The 22,249-nt window shown below is 46.2% G+C and overlaps 1 protein-coding gene across 1 annotated transcript; it reads right to left on the bottom strand.

Moving 5' to 3' along the window:
* Positions 1-856: 856 nt before the first annotated feature.
* FKBP1A (FK506 binding protein 1A, 12kDa) lies at positions 857-21,950 on the bottom strand. The gene is made up of 5 exons (XM_012637656.1): positions 21,752-21,950; positions 21,622-21,669; positions 6,787-6,899; positions 3,900-4,064; positions 857-1,968 (listed from the first exon to the last, which is right to left on the bottom strand). Exons 1-4 carry the CDS (start codon positions 21,786-21,788, stop codon positions 3,936-3,938), a joined length of 327 nt encoding a protein of 108 aa, XP_012493110.1. The 5' UTR covers positions 21,789-21,950; the 3' UTR covers positions 857-1,968; positions 3,900-3,935.
* Positions 21,951-22,249: the final 299 nt, after the last annotated feature.

Genomic DNA, 22,249 nt, shown 5'->3' on the forward strand with positions numbered 1-22,249 from the left:
ACTGATGGAAGAGTGGACAGATATGTGATGAGTAGGTATAGTAACATGTTTATGACAGAATCTAGGGGGTGAGTATGCAGGGGTTCACTGTACCCATTTTTTTACTTTGTTGTTTGATGATTTTTATGTAAGAACTTTTGAGGAAATAAGATATGACCCTGGAATATTACTCTAGCAATCTAAATCATAAATTAACAAAAAGGATTTAGAAAATCATTAAGTCCTTGAATGACCTAATTAAAATTGGTGGCCCTCAACCAGGGCAATCTTGGAAGGTGTACAAAGGTGTGTGGGAGCATCCTTAGTGGTCTCTATAGCTCTCAGCAGGGAAGGCTGTTACTGGCCTGTACAAGGTAGGGCCAGGGCAACTACTGCAACCACCCAGCCTGTGCACAGGACTAAGTCTTTCTACACTAACTGTCACTGAAGAGCACCAATTTAAAACCAAAATCCTCCCCTCGTAACTCTTCATCAGTTTGCTTGTAGCACATCTCCAAGTGGACTATGACTCACTCTCGAGAGTGGGTTGTATCTTCTTTGTAATCCAAGAACCAGCACAGGGCTCTACCCAGAACACATATTTAATGAACATTTGAGGATGGGGGAGGGGTGCTCCCTGACTATCCCAGCCTGACCTCGGGCAGTCCCTTTGATGCAAATATATGGCCTCTTACACGCCCCCTTCCTTGTCCCCCACCACCATCCCAGAGTGGCAGGATGCTGACTGCTGCAGTTCTTCTGCCAAGACACAACCTCGCACGCCGCAAACCCACTGCCACCCTCCCTCCTGCCCAATCCCAACCCCGACGCCAAGTAGCAGGGGAGGCCCTTGGAAGTAAACACCATGACACAGAGCTGAGAAAAGCCAGCATAAAGCACTTTTATTGCAATAATAAAACTTGAAACTCTCATGTGGTGCTGGGGGGGAGAGGGACAGCAACAATTTCTCTCACCAAATCACTACACAGGACAGCAAAGGGGTGAGAAGGAGCTGCGGGAGGAAAATCAGGAAACTTCGAGATCAGCAGAAGGAGCCAAGCATCAAAAAACAGGAGATGCTGAAGCTGCGATGACCAGCATCATTTTCTTAAGAGAACATTCAAGGATTTGTCATGATGGCTGGGCTTTCATTGGGTGTTTTAAGTCTACAAACAGCACCTTCAATTTAAACTTTCAATTAAAGTTCTTAAATTTTAGGAAGTGGTGGAGCTTGGAAAGTTATGAGATTACAAAATTCCTGAAAGTCCATTAGAAAAATGACAGGATGGAAAAAAAATAAGCCAGGCCACGAAGAAGGCTTCGGAGGTCCCTGCTGGCCCAGGGACAGATACCTGTAGTGTCCAACGTCGCAGTGAAAATGACCTGCTTTCAAAAGGCAGAGGGTTTAAGGGGAGGGTGAGGTGGGGCTGGTGAGGGCACAGGCTCTCCCCCTCCCCACTTCAGTTTTGGGTAGGGCTTTTAATTTAACCCAAGGACATCTCTCAACTTGGAGAATAATTCAGCCCTCAACAGCGCCTCAAATCTGCTATGGCTTTGCAGCGCAGCAGCAAGAATGTTTAATATATAATAGATAAAAATTTCATCCAAAAAAATAAAATAAAATAAAGATTCTTGCAACCTCCCCCCCCAAAAAAACACCAATTCCTATTCTAAAGTTAACCCATAACTTGTGCTGTTAATACCTGACCATATACTCAATTGGAAACCTAGGTCCAAAAGACTGAAACTGAATCTTCACCCCAAAATGAAAACAAAATGAGTAACTTGAGGTTTATGGCATATAGTTTAGGTAAACACACATACAAGGAGAAAGGGGAAGGGGAGATGGAGGTGTCGGAAGCAAAGCTGAGTGACAGAACACATTCAGTCGGGGTAGATGTTTATACAGAGTGTAGTGGAACATCAGGAAAAGCTCCATATGGATTCATGTGCACACGTCTGGAGGCACCAGATCCCTCCATGGCTGATCTGTTGAGGACAGAAAATCTGTGAGTTCCAATAACTCAGTGTTCTTTGTATGCAGTGGGGGACAGCCACAATTGCCATCTGCCATGCCAAGTCCCTTCCCAACAGCTGAGGGGTCTTACTGAGACCAAGCCAGTTCCAGCTGGAGAGAACCAGATGGGTTGGGCTGGGTGCCCAGGTAAGCAAGCTTCTTCCTGCTTTAATTGATCCGTGTGTTTTTTTTGTTTGTTTTTAACCTAAAGTTCAGTTTACCTTGCTGAGGACAGCAGGAGGGCTGTCCACCCATGCTGACAATACAGTTCCCCATTATCACTGGGTCTCCAACTTGGCTACATATAGGAATCACCTGGCAGCTTTAAAAAAATCTTAATGCCTGGGTCCTGCTCCCTGTGATTGTGATTATTAATTTAGGGTGTGGCCTGGGCATCAGGAGATTCTTAAAAACCTCCCTGGTGACTGATGTGCAGTCCAGGGAGAGATCTACAGCCCTAAATTGGTATTCATCACGTTGAACAGACTTGGAAAATGTCTCCAGCATTCGTTCATTCACTAAACTTATAACTTTCTGGGTTTGTTTTGCCCTTGGGCTTTTCTTTAAGACCCTCGCGGGAAGCTCTGAGACGTTCTTTGGCAGTGGGTGCAGAGGGCCAGTCAGGGTGACCTCCATCCCTCTCTCCCTCCCTTGCCCTTCTGTCCCCCACCAGGTTTACAGAAAGATGTACTCTAGGGAGCCTTGAACAAGCTATGTTCAAATGACTCAGCTCTCAAAGAACAGGAAGGAATCTGGGCTACGTGTGGACCTCGGGGCAGACAGAGGCTCTGTAAAGTGTCAGTGATTCCCTCCCAGTAGGAAGGACAAGCGAAGAAGCCCGAGTTATCAAACCTGAGCAGGACTGCATTACCTAGGTGTGTGTGGCTCAAGCCACTGAGGGAGAAGATGGCTAAAAATAAACAAGCCCCTCCTCTTTAAAGTCCATGACAGGGTTACAAGTAGCTCTGACTGCCAACACACACGGCTGGCAGCGATTCGTTGCAGCTTTCCAACAAGTGTTCTCACCCACCCTCTGGCTGCAGGGGCAGGAAGGGAGTGAATGTGAAGGTCCGGGGCCAGTTGGAAAGGAGGTGACGGCATTCACGTGTTTAATGATTCCAGCACCCCCACGAAAAGCCATGTGCCATTAGGATGCTGAGTTTGGTTCCTAAGAAATGAGGGTAGGAGAGGGGAAATCAGGAAATGGACTCTGGTCCTAGTTTGCCACTGCCTGGATGTGACCCCGAGTGAGGTCTTTCTCGCTGGCCCTAAGGTCCCTTCCTAGGACTGTATGATCTAACAGCATCCTTTACACCCCACGAGCACCCTCGGCTTCATCACTCTGCTTCATTCGGTGAAGTGTCCTGGACTTACACCCCGAGGCAGGAGGACAAGGACAAGGATACCTCCCCACTGTCGTCTAACCAGGCAGTAACCACAAACTGTACGGATGAGAGAGCGGCACAAGGTAGGACATGATGTTCGTGTTCAGAGGTGTTTTTCTTACTACCTTCTAGAAACATAGGGTAGAGCAAAGTCATTTCTTAAATTTGTCTTACTTCTAAAGAACTAAAATGTAGGCACTAAAAATTTGTCCTATGCTTCTATAGTCCCAACTCAGTTTTAGTTTATAAGCTGCACATAAACACACTTTGTTTAAATAGCTACCATCCCTGTGAGCTCGAGAGCATACACATGCCATCCCTTTCCTTAGGGTGACCAACTTTTACATTCGAGGTGCACACTAATAATAACTAACACTGAAAGGCTACCCAGTAGAGGAAGAATATGGGGGAAAAATAGCCCTGCAGCACTTTTTGTTCTCTCTGCTACCCATCAAACGCTGGGCGTAACGTGGGAGGAACAGAGATCCTTACGGCTCTTCAGCATTAAGTTTCCTTACCCAAGAACAGGGAGCTAAGGGAGGAGGCCATTCTTGTCATTCAAGTTTCAGAAGCTCCACGTCAAAGATGAGAGTAGCATGTGGAGGGATGATGCCTGGGTGCCCAGTAGCACCATACGCATAGTCCGGAGATATAGTCAGCTTGGCTCTCTGACCCACGCTCATCTGTTTAAAGAACAAGGAACAATGACTTAGCTGAACACCCCCAACTGTCTTTATAAGAAGCAGAGCTGTTTACCTGGGTATTCCTTGGCCAGGATGGTGTTGACTAAGACATCCCAGTGACTTTGCAGCTGCCCGGGCAGCCGGCACCTCCCTGTGCAGACTTAGAGGTTTGTAGTCAAGACTCCACGATCGCTGCATCTCACTCCAAGGGGCCCAATGGTGGTTAAAAACCCTTCTCGACTCCCAAGAGAAGGCCCTCAGCCTTTCTACCCAGGTCTTAATGACCAACACTAGGCAAGTAAGGTCCAGCAGTGTCATCAATTAGTCCTTCAGTGCTCTGTCACTCAAAGGATATGTTAAATGACACCTATGCTCTTCCTGATTGAAACTTTGCTGTAACAGAAAATATACACGGAAAGTAACATTTGGGGTGGTCTATTTTTCTGTACTTTCTATATTTATACCCTTATATAGGAAAACTTCAAGAATATGATTTTCTGGAGGTACAACAGCATGTGCAGTATGCTTCCATTTGTGAAAATATTTATATGTTTGTACCCACTGTATAAATAGAAGACATCTTTGGAAGGACACCAATAATACCAGCGTTTTGCTATGAGAACAGTGTGGATAGTGAGGATAAATTTTCACTTTAAAAAATATACTTGTGTGTTTGATTAGAAACTAAAAAAATACACAAGGAAGGGTAAATATCTATTTTCTGAACAGTGAGCAGGTTCTCTGCTGTATTTCCATTCGTTTACCTATCTCTATTTTTAATCTCCATGTGTGCATTCCTGGTTCTCTGACCCAAGTCAGAGAGACCGTGACTACAGGGGAAGTTGCAGGCTGAGACGAGCGTCTGATGCAGCTCAGAATCCTTGCTGTCCACAGCCCCCCTCAGCAGCTGGGACATGCTGGACCACAGTGGTAAGGACAGTTAAAAGCATAAGGCTTTATCTAATAAAAAACCGTCATACCCTTTGATTCAGCAATTCTACTTTTAGAATATTCTGCTAACAACCCAAATGTCCGTCACAAGGAGAACGGTTTCATAGGCATATCTACAACATGGGTTACTCATCAGAAAGAATAGGGTGGCTTTAAATGTACTTGCATGAAAAGATGTCCCAAGATAAACTGTTAGATGAAAAAAAGAAGCTGCCAAAATAGTACTTGTGGCAGGATAAACACGTAAAACCAAAACAACAAAATGAAATGAAACGGGGCACAAGACAATCCCCTTTCTTCCTGGTTAAGTCACTTGCTAAAAAAATATTTTGTGGAGAGTTTAGAAGATGGTCTATGTACGTGTCACACCTTACAAGTGACAGGACTGTGACTGACCCCAAAGCATTGGTTCAAGGGGGAGTTGGGCATCTCCTCAATACTCTGTCATGCCTTGCCAAGCCTGGGATGGCAAGAAGGGGAAAACACTATCTCCACGGCAGCTACAGCACTTAGAACATACAACACAGCTATTGTCCCAATGCTGGAACAGTCACAGAAGATGGGTTGTGTATGGTATGGACAATGGCTGGCCCAGGAGATGCAAGACGGGCTATGGACCAAGAGCCGGCCGGACTGGGGAGACAGAGGCAAAAAGGTAGAGTTGGCAAGGCTTCCCAAGGGAAGTAAACCACAAAGATCCTCCTCCTCAGATACCAGATACCTGGGAGTGGGAAGTGGGAAGGCTTAAAGCTCCTGAAAGATAAGCCTTTTATTTGGAAATAAATCAGTGATATTTTACAGAAGAAATGGAGCAATGTGTATTCTGGAAAAGAGCAAGACAGATCAGTCTCTTCTTCTTGGTCAAACTTCCAGTTCTCCTTGGTGAGAGGGAAACAGACGAATTACCTATCATGCAGAGCCTAAGTATACAGCCCCCCCGGGGTCCCCTATTATCATCTGGGAATTTTGTAGTGTTGGCAGAACAAAGCTGTTTCCAAAAATGGGGAAGGAAGAGGTGAGGAAACAGACTCAAGACAAACAAAATGACTTTCTCCATCAGTAGGATCTCTCAGAAGTGGTCTGACACAACATGGTCAATAATAAGACAAGCACAAATTAAAACTACACTGAGATATCATTTTTCACTCATACTGTCCCAAAGCCAAAAATTTAACAACACATTGTGCTGCTGGAGCTGGAAGGGGGCAGCCCCTTCATAGCCTACTGGTGGCAGTTCAAAGAGTGCAATCCCTACAGATGGCAACTCGGCAAGATCTGTCAAAATACAGCCTCCGAGCCACTCACCCCACTTTGGAGAATGTCCTACGGCACCATGAGCACACATGTAACAAAGTCCATATAAGACAAGTCACTGACTGCAGCATTGTTTATAACAGCAAAATACTGGAAATGAATAGTGTCATTGATAGGGCACTGGACAAGTAAATTACAGCACATTCACCTAAGGGAATACTAAACAGCTGTAAGAAAGCTTTCTCCTAAGTACTAGTATGGGAAGTGTGAAAATAGATTAAAAGTACAAAACAATGTGTGTGTGTAAAGTATGTTTTTGTATGTGCTTAAACTTTACAATACATTCACAATCATCAATAACCAGAGTTACCTGTGGGGGTACTGGGCAGACGGGGGTGGGATAAAAGTAAGACTTTTCACTTACACCTTTTTTGATTTTTGAGCCATATGAATGTACTACCTACAAAAATAATTTAAAAGATAGATACTAGGAAACAAAACAAACAAATGAGCATACCTGGGCAACCCCTTCTTCCCAGCCTCGGATCACCTCCTGCTTGCCTAGCATAAACTTAAAGGGCTTGTTTCTGTCCCGGGAGGAATCAAATTTCTTTCCATCTTCAAGCATCCCTGTAAAAAAGGGTAGTTGTAACATGAGCAACAAGGAGTAATGACCCGAGGCAAGTCAGAAACCAGCAGCAGAGTACCCATCACAGATGCCAGTGTTAACGGGACTGGCAGGGTGTTTGAGGCCTGGAAGGAACTGCAGTGTCTAGAGGGTTTCCTATCACCTCACCAGGCATCTAAGGATTTGGGGTAGTCCACCCCAAGTTGGTGGATGTTCTTCCCTGACTCCAAGCAGTTAAGCTGGCCACAAAAGGACCTCGCCTACCAGAGGTGGGCAGCAGTCTACCTTGTTCTGGAGATGTGGAGTATAAACTCCCTCCTGCCATGACTTTCCCAGCACCCTGTGCATTTCCTCCCCAATAAGGATACCTGTGGTCTCACAGAGCAACTGAAAGTCAAACAGTGCAAGAAGCAATATTCCCTCCCCAATTCCCTCATCACATTTTACATGTAAGGTGTTGAAATCCTTCTCTTCCAGTGTTCAGTGGAGGAAGTCCCCCTCCTCCATTTGCCACCCCATGACCTCCTCTGTGGGTCTCTGAACATGAGCCATGCACGTTGCTGCTCTGGGTGACTGGGTGTCATCCACGGGAAAGAAGAACCCACTCAGCACTGTGGGGCGTGGTAAGAGTAAGCTGTAAGGCAAGCTTTCACCAGCATTCTGGTGCTGAGTGTCTCATAGCAACACAGAAACTGGGACACAGACCTGGGCCCTTGCAGACTGGCTCCCAAGTTGTCATGTCATAATCTTTCTGGGAAAAGTAAAAACTGACCTGGGCTGAACTACAGAAAAGACAGAACTTGTGCAGCATTCATCCAACTCATTTTATCCAATGGTGCCCCAGCCCTCTGCAGCTCATTTTTGCACAGTTAACTCTTTCTGACAGGGATGGCTGAGGAGAACGGGAATAGTCAGAAGGAGGGTTAATGGCTGCCCCCAAAGAACTTACTCAGTACACCCAGCAACTGCTAAGGACTCTGTTGGCAATGCTTCCACTCTGAGTCAGGGACTGGCACACAAACTCATTCAATCCTCCCCACAGCACCGTTCCCATTTCACAGATGAAGAAATTGAGGCAAAGAGAAGTGAAATAACTTGCTGAAATGGTACAGCTAGACTATAAATCCAAACACCATGACTCATTCTAATATATCAGTTTCCTAGAAGCCAGATAAGCCACAGTGACACCTTCCAATAAAAGGGGAACTCCAGAGATGGCGATCTCAGAGGATAGGTGCCATGAGAAAAGAGAAATAGACATCTGTGAAAGATACCTGCAACTTCCTTTTCAAAAAAGACCATCAGCATTGGTTTCTCCGGAAGCCGGTGCCAGCCAATTGTGATAGCTGACACTGAGTTCCTGAAAACTCTCAAACTAGGATCCCAGATTGGAAGGTGACAGCCGGTTGTTGACGTATAGTTGACAGAAAACTGATTTTATTGGAGATGAGGCTGGGCACCCGCCATGGTTCTAAGTATCACTCAGAAGACCCATCAAAACATACAATTCTGTTGTAAATATGCATGCGTATGTGTTTAGAAAAAAAGGGAAATACCAACAATATCCCAACCTAAAAGACAATGTCAACACTTGTAAGTAGGAAGGGGAAGCAGAGATGAATTGAGAGCGTTATCACAGCCACCAGACTACGTAGACTTAGCAAAATAGGAAATGCGGGTGGAGGGGTAGGGTGGGTGTTGCTCCCCTCCACAGCAGGAGGGGAGACGGATGTCCTGGGGCAGAATGGGCACTGACACTGCCTGGAACCTGGAACCAAGGACTAAGAGGGAGACAGGACGGTGGGAACCCACCACTGCTCCAAGTCAGCACAGAAGCAGGGAACTGGCACCCCAGAACTGGTGAATTAGGGTATACATTCAGCTCACTCCTTTACCAAAACACAATCACCACCCGATAAAAGAAACGACAACTGGCAGGGCTTGAATAGTTCTCTATAGACGAGTAACCAGGAGCACACAGGTCTCCAGGCTCCACAATAGCCCACTGGACACACTGCCTGGAGCCCATTTCAAGGTCTCCTTCATACAATGAGCCCAACCCAACCGAACTCAGAGTTAAGAGTCAGAATAGGCAATAAACAGCAATGATCTCAGAATCCTTTCTCTGGCCAAGGAGGGAGCCTTTCCATCCATCCTTGTTGAGAATGCTTGTAGCAGAAATAAGGAAACCAACTCCAAAGCCCAGTAATCCACCCAAGGTCAGAACCAGTGAGTGGCAGGGCCTGGCTAGAAAAGGCTTTATTTTTATTTAGTACAGTGGGGACCGGGAACCATCAAGGAGACTAAAAGTAGAAATAGCCTCTTCCTGGTCTGCACTCTTTTGAGTAGACCTAAAGTTGGGGGCCCAGGGCTTCCCGAGCAGCCATGGTGAACAAGCACTCCAGGAAGAGCCAAGGATGGGAGGCTGGTCCCTGGCCTCTGAGCCGTGTCTGCAAAGGGTGGATAAAACTGACAGAGAAAAACATGCCCGGAGGTTCATCTGGAACTAAGGCTGCGGCACCATCCAGAATCAACACACTCACCCTCCTTTCTAATTAAACATCAACTTTCCAGGAGCAACAGGAGGCTGGCCCAGCAGATAAACTAGAATCAATCTAAGTCTTTCCCCTATGCCAGGGTTGGTGCAGGGTGGGCACATGGACCAGTTTGGGCACTAAAACCTACTTAGTTTCAGCACGACTTCACCTGCTGTGAAGTCTATTGGCGTCTTCCAGGAAAGTCCTGCCTTACTAGTAAAAAGAAAAAAAACACTCAGGAAGAAAGCTTCTGCCCTCCCTTCCTGTTGAATGCTGTCTTGTGAGGATGCGATGTCTGGAGCCATGGCAGTTACCCTGTGCCTATGAGAAGGTCAGGAGCACCACAGGGCAGTCATTCCAGTGCTCTGAACCAGCCCCAAACCACCTCCCGCAAAACTTAAGTTCTGAGGTTAAAAGTGTACTATGAAGACAAAACTATGGAGACAGCAAGCAGATCGGTGGTTTCCAGGAGTTAGGGGCAGAGGGCGGGATGAATAGATGGAACACAGGGAATTTTTAGGACAGTGAAAATACTCTTTATGATACTGTAATGGGGGATACATGCCATTATACATTTGTCCAAACCCACAGAATGTACAACACCAAGCATGAACCCTAAGGTAAACTATGGACACTGGGTGCTTGTGATGTGTCAGTATAGGTTCATCAATTTTAACAAATATACCACTCTAGCGGGGGATGCTGATAATGAGGGAGGCTATGCATGTGTGAGGACCAGCGGATATTATGGGAAATCTCGGTACCTTCCTCTCAACTTTGCTGAGAATCTAAAACTGCTCTAAAAATAATAAAGCCTAATTTTTTAAAAAAGTCTACTTTGCCTTAAGTTGGGTTTTCAGTTACTTGCAGCTGAATATAACTGAATTGGCACGAGGGAAACCTTTATTCGACATTTAGTTAGCACACCCAATGTAGTGCTGCCATGAACGGAGCAACAAAGAAACGAAACTCAAACACCACCAAGACCACAAAGAGCTATCACTGATCTGTAACAACAGACCAATAGTTTATGTCAGGACCCAGGATACACATCTACATTTTGTATATAAACAAAATTTATGTGTAATAGTTACTACATGGAATACACTTCTCATGCTTAAAAAGAATGCTGGCTGGGCATAGGGGCTCCCACCTGTAATCCCAGTATTTTGGGAGGATTGCTCAAGGCCAGGAGCTCTAGACCACCATGGGCAACATAGTGATATCCCATCTCTACAAAAAAATTTTTTTAAAAATCATCTGAGTGTAGTGGTATACACCTGTAGTCCTAGCTACCTCAGAGGCTGAGGCAGGAAGATCATTTGAGCCCAGGGGCTCAAGGTTACAGTGAACTATGATCATGCCACTGTACTCCAGCCTGGGTGACAAAGCAAGACCCTGTCTCTAAAAAAATAAAAATTAAAAAAAAAAAAAAATTGCTGATTGTGACCCACTCAATTTATTCCATGATACAGTAATGGGTTATAATCCATAGTTTAAAACATACAGTATACCTGTAAAAGAATTATCCTATTTCTTGGCAATCTGACCATGGCCCTGACCCAGGCAAGATCATATTTTGATTGCTATGAAAAACCACAGGGTAACTGAGACAGACTCCCTATACTTTCTTTTTATTCTCGATCAAAAACAATGCCAAGCAACCTCCAGATACTATATGCATCAATACTGCTTTGCCTGAGGTGAGATGCTTCAATTATCTGACTGGTACCAGGCCAGGAGCATATGAGGGGGAACACAGCATCTACCTGCTGCTAAGCCAGCCTGGAGATGCGGATGTTCTTCAGTGCAGAGACGGCGGGGCGGGTCTTTGAAGATGTCTGTCTAACCCTAGCTCTCTTAAGCCTATCTGGGACACTGAGGGGGCAAAGCCTCTGCCTATTATCTCAAGAAACCATAAAAGCCAGGAAGCAGGATTTCCAAGTAAAGGAGCTTTAAGCAGGATCTTTGCTTTGGGATCCTTATTTTCCTACGCTATTTTGGATGATCTCCTGTCCCTAGAAAAGGGACATGAGCCTTGTTCTAGAACTTCAGACCACAGTCACCCTCTGTCAATCTCATCTACTTCCTCAGAAGGAGAAACCTTCACAGGGAAGGGTTGGGTGGTGGTGGTAGAGTTCCTTAGGCCTGAGAGAACTTCCCATAATCTAAGTCCAAAAGCTAAACGATAATCCCCAGCCACGAGCAGGGTGGTATATGACTAAGCAGGTATCACACAACTGGCACAAGCTGTGGGACAAGGAGATGCTAGAAGGAGGGCTTCCCCGGTGGGAAGGAACAGACCCCCTTATCTATGGCTGTGGTTGTCAGTTGGGGGAGATGATGCAAGAAGGAAAGCAGGGTCTGCTAAGGAGGAGGAATGAGTGTGCTCCTTTTCTGGAGTGGGAATTACGCTGGTTAATGTTGAATGCAGAACGTAAGAGAATCTGTGATGTCAAACAGGTAGTGAAGACTTCCATTTTTGGCCAAGATGGAAGACAGGGATCAGATTTGTTCCTGAAACAACTGCAATCAACCAATTAATTAACCAACCAACCAATTAATTAATCAACCAACCAACAAAACCTCACAACCTAGAAAACACACCAAAAAACCCCAGACAAAATAGCTAAAACAATGGTTTTTAAGACACTAGACATCTATAATGAAGGGCAACAATCCCCAAGACATCAGAAACAAATAAGATGAGCCCTACAATTGCTCCAGCTTACATCCTTGGGAGTTTCCAGGGAGAGGGAACTGGAATGGACCTCAAGGAAGCTAGAGGACAGAGTACCAGGCAGGAGAGAGTTGTATAGGGAGAGATTCCCCAGAGATCTCCAGAGGGTCCTCCTTGAGTATTTAGCAAAATACTTATCAGTGCATGTGTTTGAGGAAACCATTCAAGGACAGGAAAAGAATCATACAAAATGTGTAGAGGAACAGTGTCCCATGCTCACACAGGGCTGGGATTAGTGCCTGTTCCCACTAGTCACACAGGAGAAGCTCATGGTTCACAAGGTACTGGGTAGAATACTCAGGAAGATCTTGCCTCAGTAGCAGGAAATAATCAGTCCTAAACTGAGCATTGCTCCAGACCTACCTAAACGAATCACAAAAGCAAGATCCACAAGGATCGTACTGTTTCCAAGTAACTTAAATGATTCTCAGCACAAACCTCAAGAAGATTTTAAACATCCAGCACCCTAAAAGATAAAATTCACAATGTCTGGCACCAAAAGATTACCAGGCATGCAAAGAGGGAGAAAAACATGACCTGCAATGAGGAGACTTATCAAATTAATTGAAAACAATCCAGAACTGACACAAATATGTTAGAATTAGTAGAGACAGACAGTAGAACTCAAAACTTTCAGAGATGAAAACTACAATGTATAAAATGAAAAATACTATGGGCTGGGCCAACTGGATAGCCATACATAAAAAAGTAAAAACTTGGATCCATACATCACATTATCAAACATCAACTTAAAATGGATCCCAGACCTAAATGCAAATGATAAACCTATCAAACTTCTAGAAGAAAAATAGAGGAAAGAAATCTTTGTGACCTTGGGTTAAGCAAAGATTTCTTCAATATGATGTCAAAAAATACTAACCATAAAAAAATAAATTGAACTTTGTCAAAACTAAAAATGTCTCTACTTTAAAAAGCACTGTTAAGAGAATGAAAAGACAAGCCAAACAGTGGGAGAACATTTTTATAAAGCAAATATCTGATAAAGGACTTATAGCCAGAATATATAATGAACTATTAAAACTCAAAAATAAGAAAAAAAAAACAATCCAAAAAAAAGGACAAAAGATTTGAACAGACATTTTTATGGAAAAAGATATATGGATGGCAAGTAAGCACATGAAAAGATGCTCAACATTCTTAGTCATTATAACAATGGAAATTAAAACCACTAGGAGATATGTCTACTAATGCTAATCAGCATGAGTAAAACCAAAACGACTGACTACATACCAACTCAAACATCCATCAACCTGGTAAATGGATAAATAAGTGTATCTGAGGCTGGGTGCAGTGGCTCACGCCTGTAACCACAGCACTTTGGGAGGCTGAGCTGGGAGGAATGCTTTAGACCAGGATTCGAGACCAGCCTGGGCAACATAGCGAGACCCCATCTCTACCTGAGCATGTAGTCCCAGCTACTCAGGAGGCTGAGGTGAGAGGACTGAGCCCAGGAGTTCAAGGCAGCAGTTAGCCATAATGCTAAGTGAAGTATCTCAGCAATGGAAAAACAAACACCGCATGTTCTCACTTATGAGTGGGAACTTAACAACGGGTATACACAGACAGAGTGGAGTAACAGACATCAGAGACTCCAAAACGTGGGAGGATAGGAGGGATGAAAAGTTATCTATTGGGTACACTGTACAGTATTTGGATGATAAGTACACTAAAAACCTAGATTTCACCACTACGCAATATATCCATGTAAAAAAACTGCACTTGTACCTCCTAAATCTATAAAATTTTTTTAAAAAATGTAGGCAGTGGCATTTACTAAAATCCTGCATATGTTTAGCTCCTACACTTACCCTGGCAATAAATGAAAAGTGCTTCCTCTGCTTGGAGAAGGGGCAGGTAAAGCAGGCAGCACGTCAAGTCTCAGCAGTTGCTCCGATTTTAACTCTGGTGATCACTGTGCCAAGTGCTGGAACCCTTGAACAGTGAAACCACCTGCCAAGTTATTGCCGTAATTTCCTAGAGAAAGCATGCCCTGCTGACAGAAGGCAACTGAGGTTACAATTCTGACAGTCTTTACGCTCTGAAGGTCACTCAGCATTTGGCATCACCAACACTGCCTTCTACTTGCAGAATTGACCGATTTCATTTCTGACCATACACAAATCTGTACCTCATGCCCAAGAAACTGCCTGGAATAGCTCTGTATTCTCGATTTCAAGTAGTGAGTCTTGGCTCTCCTGACTGAATGTAGCCTGAGCTCACAGGTCTAGCCTGAGTTCTGTGTCCTGGTGGCATTCGGCTCAACCCTCGGCACTCAAGGTGCTGGCACTCATGAGCACTCTTGGATTTGCTTTACTTGTGTGATTTTTAAGAACCAGCAGAATGAGCACGAGGCTTCCACATTTAGATATTCTTCCCTATATGGAAACAATAGTCTGAGGGGTAATCTCAGAATGGTAGTCTTTACTTTCAGCACCTTTAAGTTACTAATCAGTGAGAAAAATGTGACAATTCGGAGGTCTCCAGTTAAAAGCACAAGACCACTGAGCAAAAGCTATGACTGCATGCAGGGGCTGTTGATGTCACTTTTGCCTGGGTCTCCTCTAAACTGAAATGCTTGGAGGGGGAGTAGGAGGGTTTAAAAAAACAAGAGGGGTGTGAGAAAGAGCCTCAAGTCTGTCTCTCCCACTGCAGCCTGCTCTTTCTTGCTGCTTATCTGAGAGTGCTCTTGTTCAGAAGAAATCGGCAGAGGGAGACTTGGCCAGCAGCTGCTGGACAGTGCCGCCAGACTGTGTTCCTGGTGCCTCGCCTAAGCCAGAGCAGTGGTTAAGACCCAAGACCAGGGCTTGGAGATTCACAGAGACCACTGGGTTATTATTTCATTAAGAATCCAACAGAAATGGAGTCGCTTCCAGTCCACTCTGCTTTGTGGAAGGCAGAGTAACCATATACCTTCTTCTGGATAAGGAAAGAGGACTAAAGAAGGCCTCTTTAAAGACTTATGGCTTGAACACTTGGGAGTGAAAGCTCATGACTCACAATGTAGTTTACGGTTGCACGTGAATCTTTGCAGGAGGTTTTTCATAGGCGGCATTTTAGAGGGACTAAAATATGGAAAGTTTTAAGATTGAAAAAAAAGCCTAAACACATCGAACCATAACAAAATAAGAGAACATCCTAGGCCCTAGAACTTCAAAACAAGATGAAGTTCTTGCCATTTTACAGTTGGGAGACGGAGAAAGTGTTTCTACTTTTTAACACACAGGTGAGTTTCTTAAGTACAAAAAGTACAATGGTTGAATGGATGAAGGAAGGCGGAGCCAGTATTTTCCTGCAGATTTGCATTTGAAGGCACTTAGAACATTCCCAGATGAGTTTATGGCCTGAGGTCTAAGGGCTTAACTGTTTCCCTTCCCTCTTCTCTCCTTTTTAGATACAGAAGTTCTCTTAACCATCTTTTGCTTACCTGCCTTGCCAGAGACTCTTATGAAACCCACAGCCAGCAAGCTCAGCATGCTGAAGAAAGCTCCCTCATGCCTCAGTCTCTAGCTCAGCCTCACTCCTTCGTTCCTATATGAAATTCACGCTTATCAAGAGAGGTGGTCAGCTGTGTTTGTCCCCAAACCCATTTATGGCAGCTATCCTTACAGTGTACAGATAGTTAAATAGTATGTAAATTAATAACATGAGTTCGTGAACAGACAGAGTGGTCTCACTTAGGTGACTGCTTGGAAAGACTCAAAGGCAAGTCACTAAAGAAAAATATTGCCAGTGAATAATTGTATGAAGGTGAGAACACTGTACACTTGGAGAAAGAAATCTTAAAAATCTGGAAAGGTTTAGTATTTAAATGGTCTCACAACAGTCCTTGCTCCACTTAAAAAAAAGTCAAAATTAGTTTTTGTGAGAACTGTGAGGGGAAACTCCACCAGCAGAGCTGTACTCAAAGAAAAAGACATAGCCCGTTAGCAAATGATTTATGTCTGAGTTTGAAATGGTTAAGGAAGCCATGTCACTTTTATGATCAACACATCAACTACCCACTTGTCCCAATCATGATGGGTGAAAAGGGATTCTACACTTAGGTAAGTAAAAGACATTAATTGAAAGCTTACATGTTTGTTCCATTTCTGGGCCTTTGTGGCTGCATCCCAGTGCAACCTTCCTGAACTGGGGTTCTGAGAACCCCTTACGAGCAGTATGATCAGAAGTCAAGTGCCTACCAAGAAGGAACTAGCCCTCCCCCATCATTTTCCTGAGATCACAAACTCGGTGTAAGCACATTTCCCACACGTAGTATGGAAATACTTCTACCCTTGGCTAAATCCCTTCAGATTTCATGACCGTGTCTTTTTCAAAGGCAGGGCCCATGATAGCAAGAACACACAGGATCCCAGCGACAGTGAAAAGAACACAGACCAGAATGCACGCCCTTGCGTCCATGTCTATCTTCCATTTTAATCACAGTATAAGTAAGAGGACCACCACGCTATGTCTCGTGAGAACGGGGAGAAGGAAATACTATTTAACAATGGCCACGCGCTCAGTCGTTGAATACCTACTCTATGCCAAGCACTGAAGGGGACACCCTGTAGAACAATGCTAGTATGGTTTTGGCCTCCTGGAGCCTGCAGTCTGCTGGAGAAAGCGTAGATGTAACCATACATGGTGTGCCTGTGATGAGGGCTAAGAAGCAAATGGATGGGCGCCTTGTTGGGGAATCAGAAGCGTGTGCATACCCGTGTGAAGAATCACTTTAGCCAAGGGTCGGGGGAACCCACTGAGGGGATGTCATTTAAGCTGTGCTACAAAGACTAGGAAAGAGCCTGCCATGTGGTAGAGAATGGGGGCAATATGGCGGTACCTAAGCAGAGGGGCACAGACCTTCACGTGAGGAAAGGCTTGGTGTGTTCAAGGACGCAGGCCAGGTGGCCTGAGCTCCTGGGAGAAGAAGAATAAATGAAAGGAGAGAAGAGACAGCAGGATCCTGGAGCTGGTAATTGCCGCACACCCCTCCCCGCTTTCCTTCTCCCACTTTTTGCTTGCTGGAATTTACCTAGTCAAAATTAAAGGGAGCCAGGGAAAGGAATGCAGGGACTTGGTTAAGCTCTCCAGTAGGATAAAACACACACGCATGTGTGCGCGCGCAAAGAAAAAATAGAAATAAAAATAAATAAACCACTATAAGCACTAAAGGCAGAACATGTCTAAGTTATTCATGATAATCCTGGCTTTTTCTATGGGAAACAGCAGGTGACAATAATATCTTTAGAGAAAATTCCAAGGCAGACGACTGGTTCCCAGTTCACAGATACAATAAACCATTAGTACTTCATAAAAATGTTTTAACAACTAAAAATGTTCAAGTTAAAAAGTCTATGGGTAAATGGGTAAATTTTATGGTATGTGTATTATATTTGATAAAGCTGATTTTAAAAAGTCTAAGAGACCCACTGAAAGGAACCAGAGCTCTTTGGAGAGATGGCTGTGGCACACCAGGACCAGAGCAGTGAGACCAAGACACTGACGAAGGGATAGTGGTAGCGTGTCAAAAAAGTACTGGAGCCAGCTTGAAGAGGCCCCTACTCGCCAAATTTAGGATAAAAAAGAAAAGAATAATGAGTATCGTTGATTTTAAGGCCCGAAAATTTGAGCCCACAGCATAGTAAAAACAAAGAGTTGCCACTGAGGATGGTTAACACTGATTCCTCATTTTAAAAATTGGTAATTAAAGGGAAAGAATTAGCTTTACTTTATCTTATAGAAGAATAGTAGCCAATAAATGTAGAAGGAATGAAAGAATTTTATAAATCATCACTTTGTCTATGCCAATGAAAAATGTCTTCAGGTGAGAATTATCAGCTGGTGTAACAGCACCAGGAGAAAGGCGGATGAGGAACAGAGCACCTGCAGGCCACCTAAGCGCTCCACAGACCACTGCTAATTGCAAAGGGAAAAATGTACCTTTACGAAAAAGATCAAATTTGGCACCCTAACTAGGGATGTTCCCCATGTGTGCTGAAGATGAAATAGTCAGACTAAAATGTTTAACCAGAACCTATTTAGACATTTAAAACTGCACGTCCAGATTACAGGAAATCAAGGCAGGGGAACAAGTTAAACAATACCACGAGAAAACAATGAGACAGATGTGGAATATTTACTTGCCTGATCTCTTCGAAAAATCAGGGATAATATGAAAAAAAGCTATTTTTTAAAGAGGATAAAAAGAATTCCTTCAATCCACTTGAGGTTGCTCTCACAAAGGCAGGCATGTGGCTTGCTGATGTGAGTAAAAGGGACATAAAGCTAGCTGTGTGCCAAGACAAGCTCAACAGTAAAGATGACGAAGCTACTGGAAGTGGGGGTGGGGGGTGTGAGAATCTACTAGATCTCATGGCACTAATCTGGCGGGTCCTTTCCAGCTCCTCCCTCCCACCTCAATGCCTGTCATGCTCCTAGGAGATGCTTAGCTGGTGCCAGTAAAGTTTTTCGTTTTCCCTTCTGGTACCACAGGCCTTTTTTTTGAGGCCTTGCTCATGCTGTGCTCTGCCACAAGGTCATGGAAGGTACCAGATGGAGCCTTGAGAGTGGCATCAAGGCAACTATTGGCAGCCACTAGTGGCAATTAAAACATCCATGTGGTAAAGGTCAATCTGTGCCTGTGCACACCTCTGGTGGCTGAAAGGGGATTCTGGCCACCTTACTTGTACCCCTTTCTTTGGACCTGCCCCCAAATCAGCAGTGGAGCACACCTGGCCAGAGCTGACTGGATCAACAGTGTGCACTTGACTCAAATCATCTCCTCCTCCTCCTCAGGAACCATAATCAGAATCACACAGCCAAGCCATCTGAGCCAGACGCTCAAAAGGAGACAGAGAAGCTCAGCATGGGGAGGGGGCTGAGGTGAGCATGCAGGGACTTCCACCACCTCCCTGTTGGAAGAGACAGAAAAATACACACCTGTAACAGGAGACTGCGAAAGCAGCGGGGTAGAGAAAAACAGAAATGAGAACTAAGGGCAACAAGAGAACTTCTTTTCCCTTCCTGGGGCCTAGCGGGCTTCTACTTTTGAAGACCCCCAAATCTTTATAACCCTGCTTTCTCATCATATTCCCTCAAGATGGATTCTGTTCCCAGTGACTTAAAAGCCTTAACTGCTACCGATGAGATCTCATAGTGCCTACCCACTCCTCTCACGCCCCCACAGGTCTCAAACAGGTTCTTCCTGGAGGCTGGTGGCAAAGACCCACGGGAACAAAGCCGCCAGCCCGCCAGAGAACAGTCTATTCTGTGAGCATGAGACAGAGCTGGCTTCTTGCTAAGGCGTCTTTGTAGGGCTTATCAAAATGAAATAAAAAAGAAAGCTTTTGTCCTACTGCATGCCAGGGTCCTGCTGCTGTTCTGGGAACACGTGGGTGGGTGCCACCCGCAAGGAAAACACAGACTTGAAGAGGCACTGGGAACCCTGATGGTGTTCTGGGTCCCACGACCATCTGCTCTCTTAGGAAAAGGCTCCCGACATGCTGTGTGGGGACATTTCGCCAAGAGGCACAGTGAAGTGTGGCTCTGCCTACATGCTGGTGTCCAGTCCTGCCAGCAGCACCAGAACATGGGCAAGCCATAAGGGGCAGACTTGGGAGTGAGACAGATATAGCCAAGCACCCTGGGGTCCTAGTGTGGCTACTTTCAAACTAGGGTGGGGAGAGGGTGCAGCAAAAGGCACCTCCTCACCTCTCAAGTCCCAGTCTCTGCCCCAGGTGGCTGTAGGAATTGAATAAACTGCCCATTCACCCCAGCACTATAAACAAAAGACAATGGTTACTCTTCTCATCACACTGATCAAAAACGATCAAACTGATGAGCTTTCATCCACTAGACCTCCCAGGCTCAGGTGTTGACTGTGGCCTACCAGGACAGCTATTTAGAACATCAAAAGCACTTTCCAGCTTCTTTCACAAACATGAGACTGTTCCCGACAAAGATTAGGTTCAGTATCTCCTAGTTTGGCAGCCTTTATAAGGTTCTAGTCCTTAAATTCTTCCACCTCCTGCCCCCATTTCTGCCCATGGAGAAGGGCCAGAGAAATAAAAGGGCATGGGAGGGAGATGTTAGCTGCCTTTTTCCCCTCCCCACTGAAAGTCACTGTCCTCAACAGAGGGTTCCCCTGCTGAACTGGAAAGAGAAGGGTAGAGCTTATCCCTAAGCAGCTTGGTCAGAACTGCCCACAGCCTACTACCCAGCAGGAGGAGGGACAGGAGGATGGAGAGGAGGGGGAGGGGGAAGAGGGAGAGGAAGAGAGAAGTGGGCGGGAGATGGGGAGGAGGAGGAAAGGGGGTGGGGGGGAAGAAGAAGAAACAGAGGAAGGAGGAGGAGGACCAGAGGAAAGGGTGTGAAGGGGGAGAAAGGGGAAGGAGTAGGGGGAGGGAATTATTCATATCAACAACTGTGTCTACACCAATCACTCCCTTCCTCCTGGAGCCAAAGCCCATGGGACCGACCTGGTGGAGCCACGGAGGCTCCACCAGCTCAGTGCCCCCATCCCACTATACAACCCAGGAGGACCCTGTAAGAGCAAGGAATAAAGGACGGTCCCAAGGCATGAGACTCTGATGTTTGAATTCCGGCCCAGGGGAGGGAAGTCTAAAATTTCCTTTGGTTTACATTATCACTATGTATTACCCTCACCGCACCTCCAGTTTCCTTATCTTTAAAATGGGGATGAGAAAAATCTCTACTCCTAGAAGACTGGAGGACTAAATTACACGTGCAGCTTTCGGCCAGCTGGGCCATCATCACTGCCACTGAGGCTTGGATTTGTAAGTGGCTAAAAAGTTAAAAAAAAAAAACAAAAAAAAAAAAAACGGAAAAAGACAGTGCAGCTCCACTTCCTCCAAGACCAAGTAGAGCCAAAGCAATGACTTAAGAAGTGGGAGGTTTCGCAGCAGAGGGACGAAATCCGAGTTCCCCGGAGGAAGCGGCGGCAGCTCTGCAGACTCCGAATTACCTCGCCCTTCTTATCTCCACTGAAGGGAGGGCCGGAAGCAAGGGTAGGGTGTCAACCCCGGCACAGAAATGTACAAATCCTTCCTAATGGTCCCTGGCCAAGGGTCTACCCATTACTGTGCGTGTGACCTTGGCAAGTGACTTCGCCTCGCCAAGCCTCAGTTTCATCACCTGTGTAGTGGGCAGAATGGCAGCATCTAAGGCATAATTGCTTCTGATGTGCTAGATAATGCCCAGCCCGCAGCCAACGCTCATTACCGCCGGCTCAGACTGTCCCGGGCTCGGCAGGCCCAAGGCTGCCCCCTCCGGGGCGCAGCCACCGCCCAGGCCTTAGCCTCGGGCCACGCGGGCCTCCCCGCCGCCACGCCCCGAGCCCTGGGCTCCCAGGCCGCAGCGGCGGCCGCACGCGGGCTGCGGACCACAGCCCGGCCCCCCACCCCACCGGCCCGCTCGCGGACTCACCGGTGTAGTGCACCACGCAGGTCTGGCCGCGCTTCGGGAAGGTGCGCCCTGAGGAGACAGACAGACGGGCACAGTGAGCGGATGCGCGCGGCGGCGGCGGCACTGCGGGCCGGCCCGCGCCGCTACTCACCGTCTCCGGGGGAGATGGTCTCCACCTGCACTCCCATGGCGGCAGCGGACACTGGGCGGGCGGCGCGACCGGCAGCGTGGACCGAAACGGACCTAACAGCGGCTCCCCTGCTCTGCCTCGTCCCTCCGCGCGTCGCCTGCGCACGCGCGCGCCCCCGCACGCCCCGCCCTGCGTGCGCGCCCCACACGGCGCGCGCGTCCCGGAAGTCCATGCTGCCGGCCGGGGGACCGGAAACCGGGAAGCTGAGGCCTCCGGATGCGGCTGCGTTAGCGGGGCCGCCCTGCTTCCTCCTCCCTGCCTTCTTCTGTGCTCTCAGCCGGACAAGCACGTCCTTGAAGAAATAGGAGTAACCATTGGGGGTCCGCCAGTTACTGACGGGGTGACTGTGATCAGGTTCACACTTATAAGCACACTGTTACTCATCCTGTATAGAAAAATGTCGTGAGAAGTCGGCGCACACGTGGTGCGATGTTAGTGTTCAGCCACATGGCTCAAAGT

Source organism: Propithecus coquereli, unplaced genomic scaffold, assembly GCF_000956105.1.
Source record: "Propithecus coquereli isolate 6110/MARCELLA unplaced genomic scaffold, Pcoq_1.0 Scaffold122, whole genome shotgun sequence".
Taxonomy (NCBI): domain Eukaryota; kingdom Metazoa; phylum Chordata; class Mammalia; order Primates; family Indriidae; genus Propithecus; species Propithecus coquereli.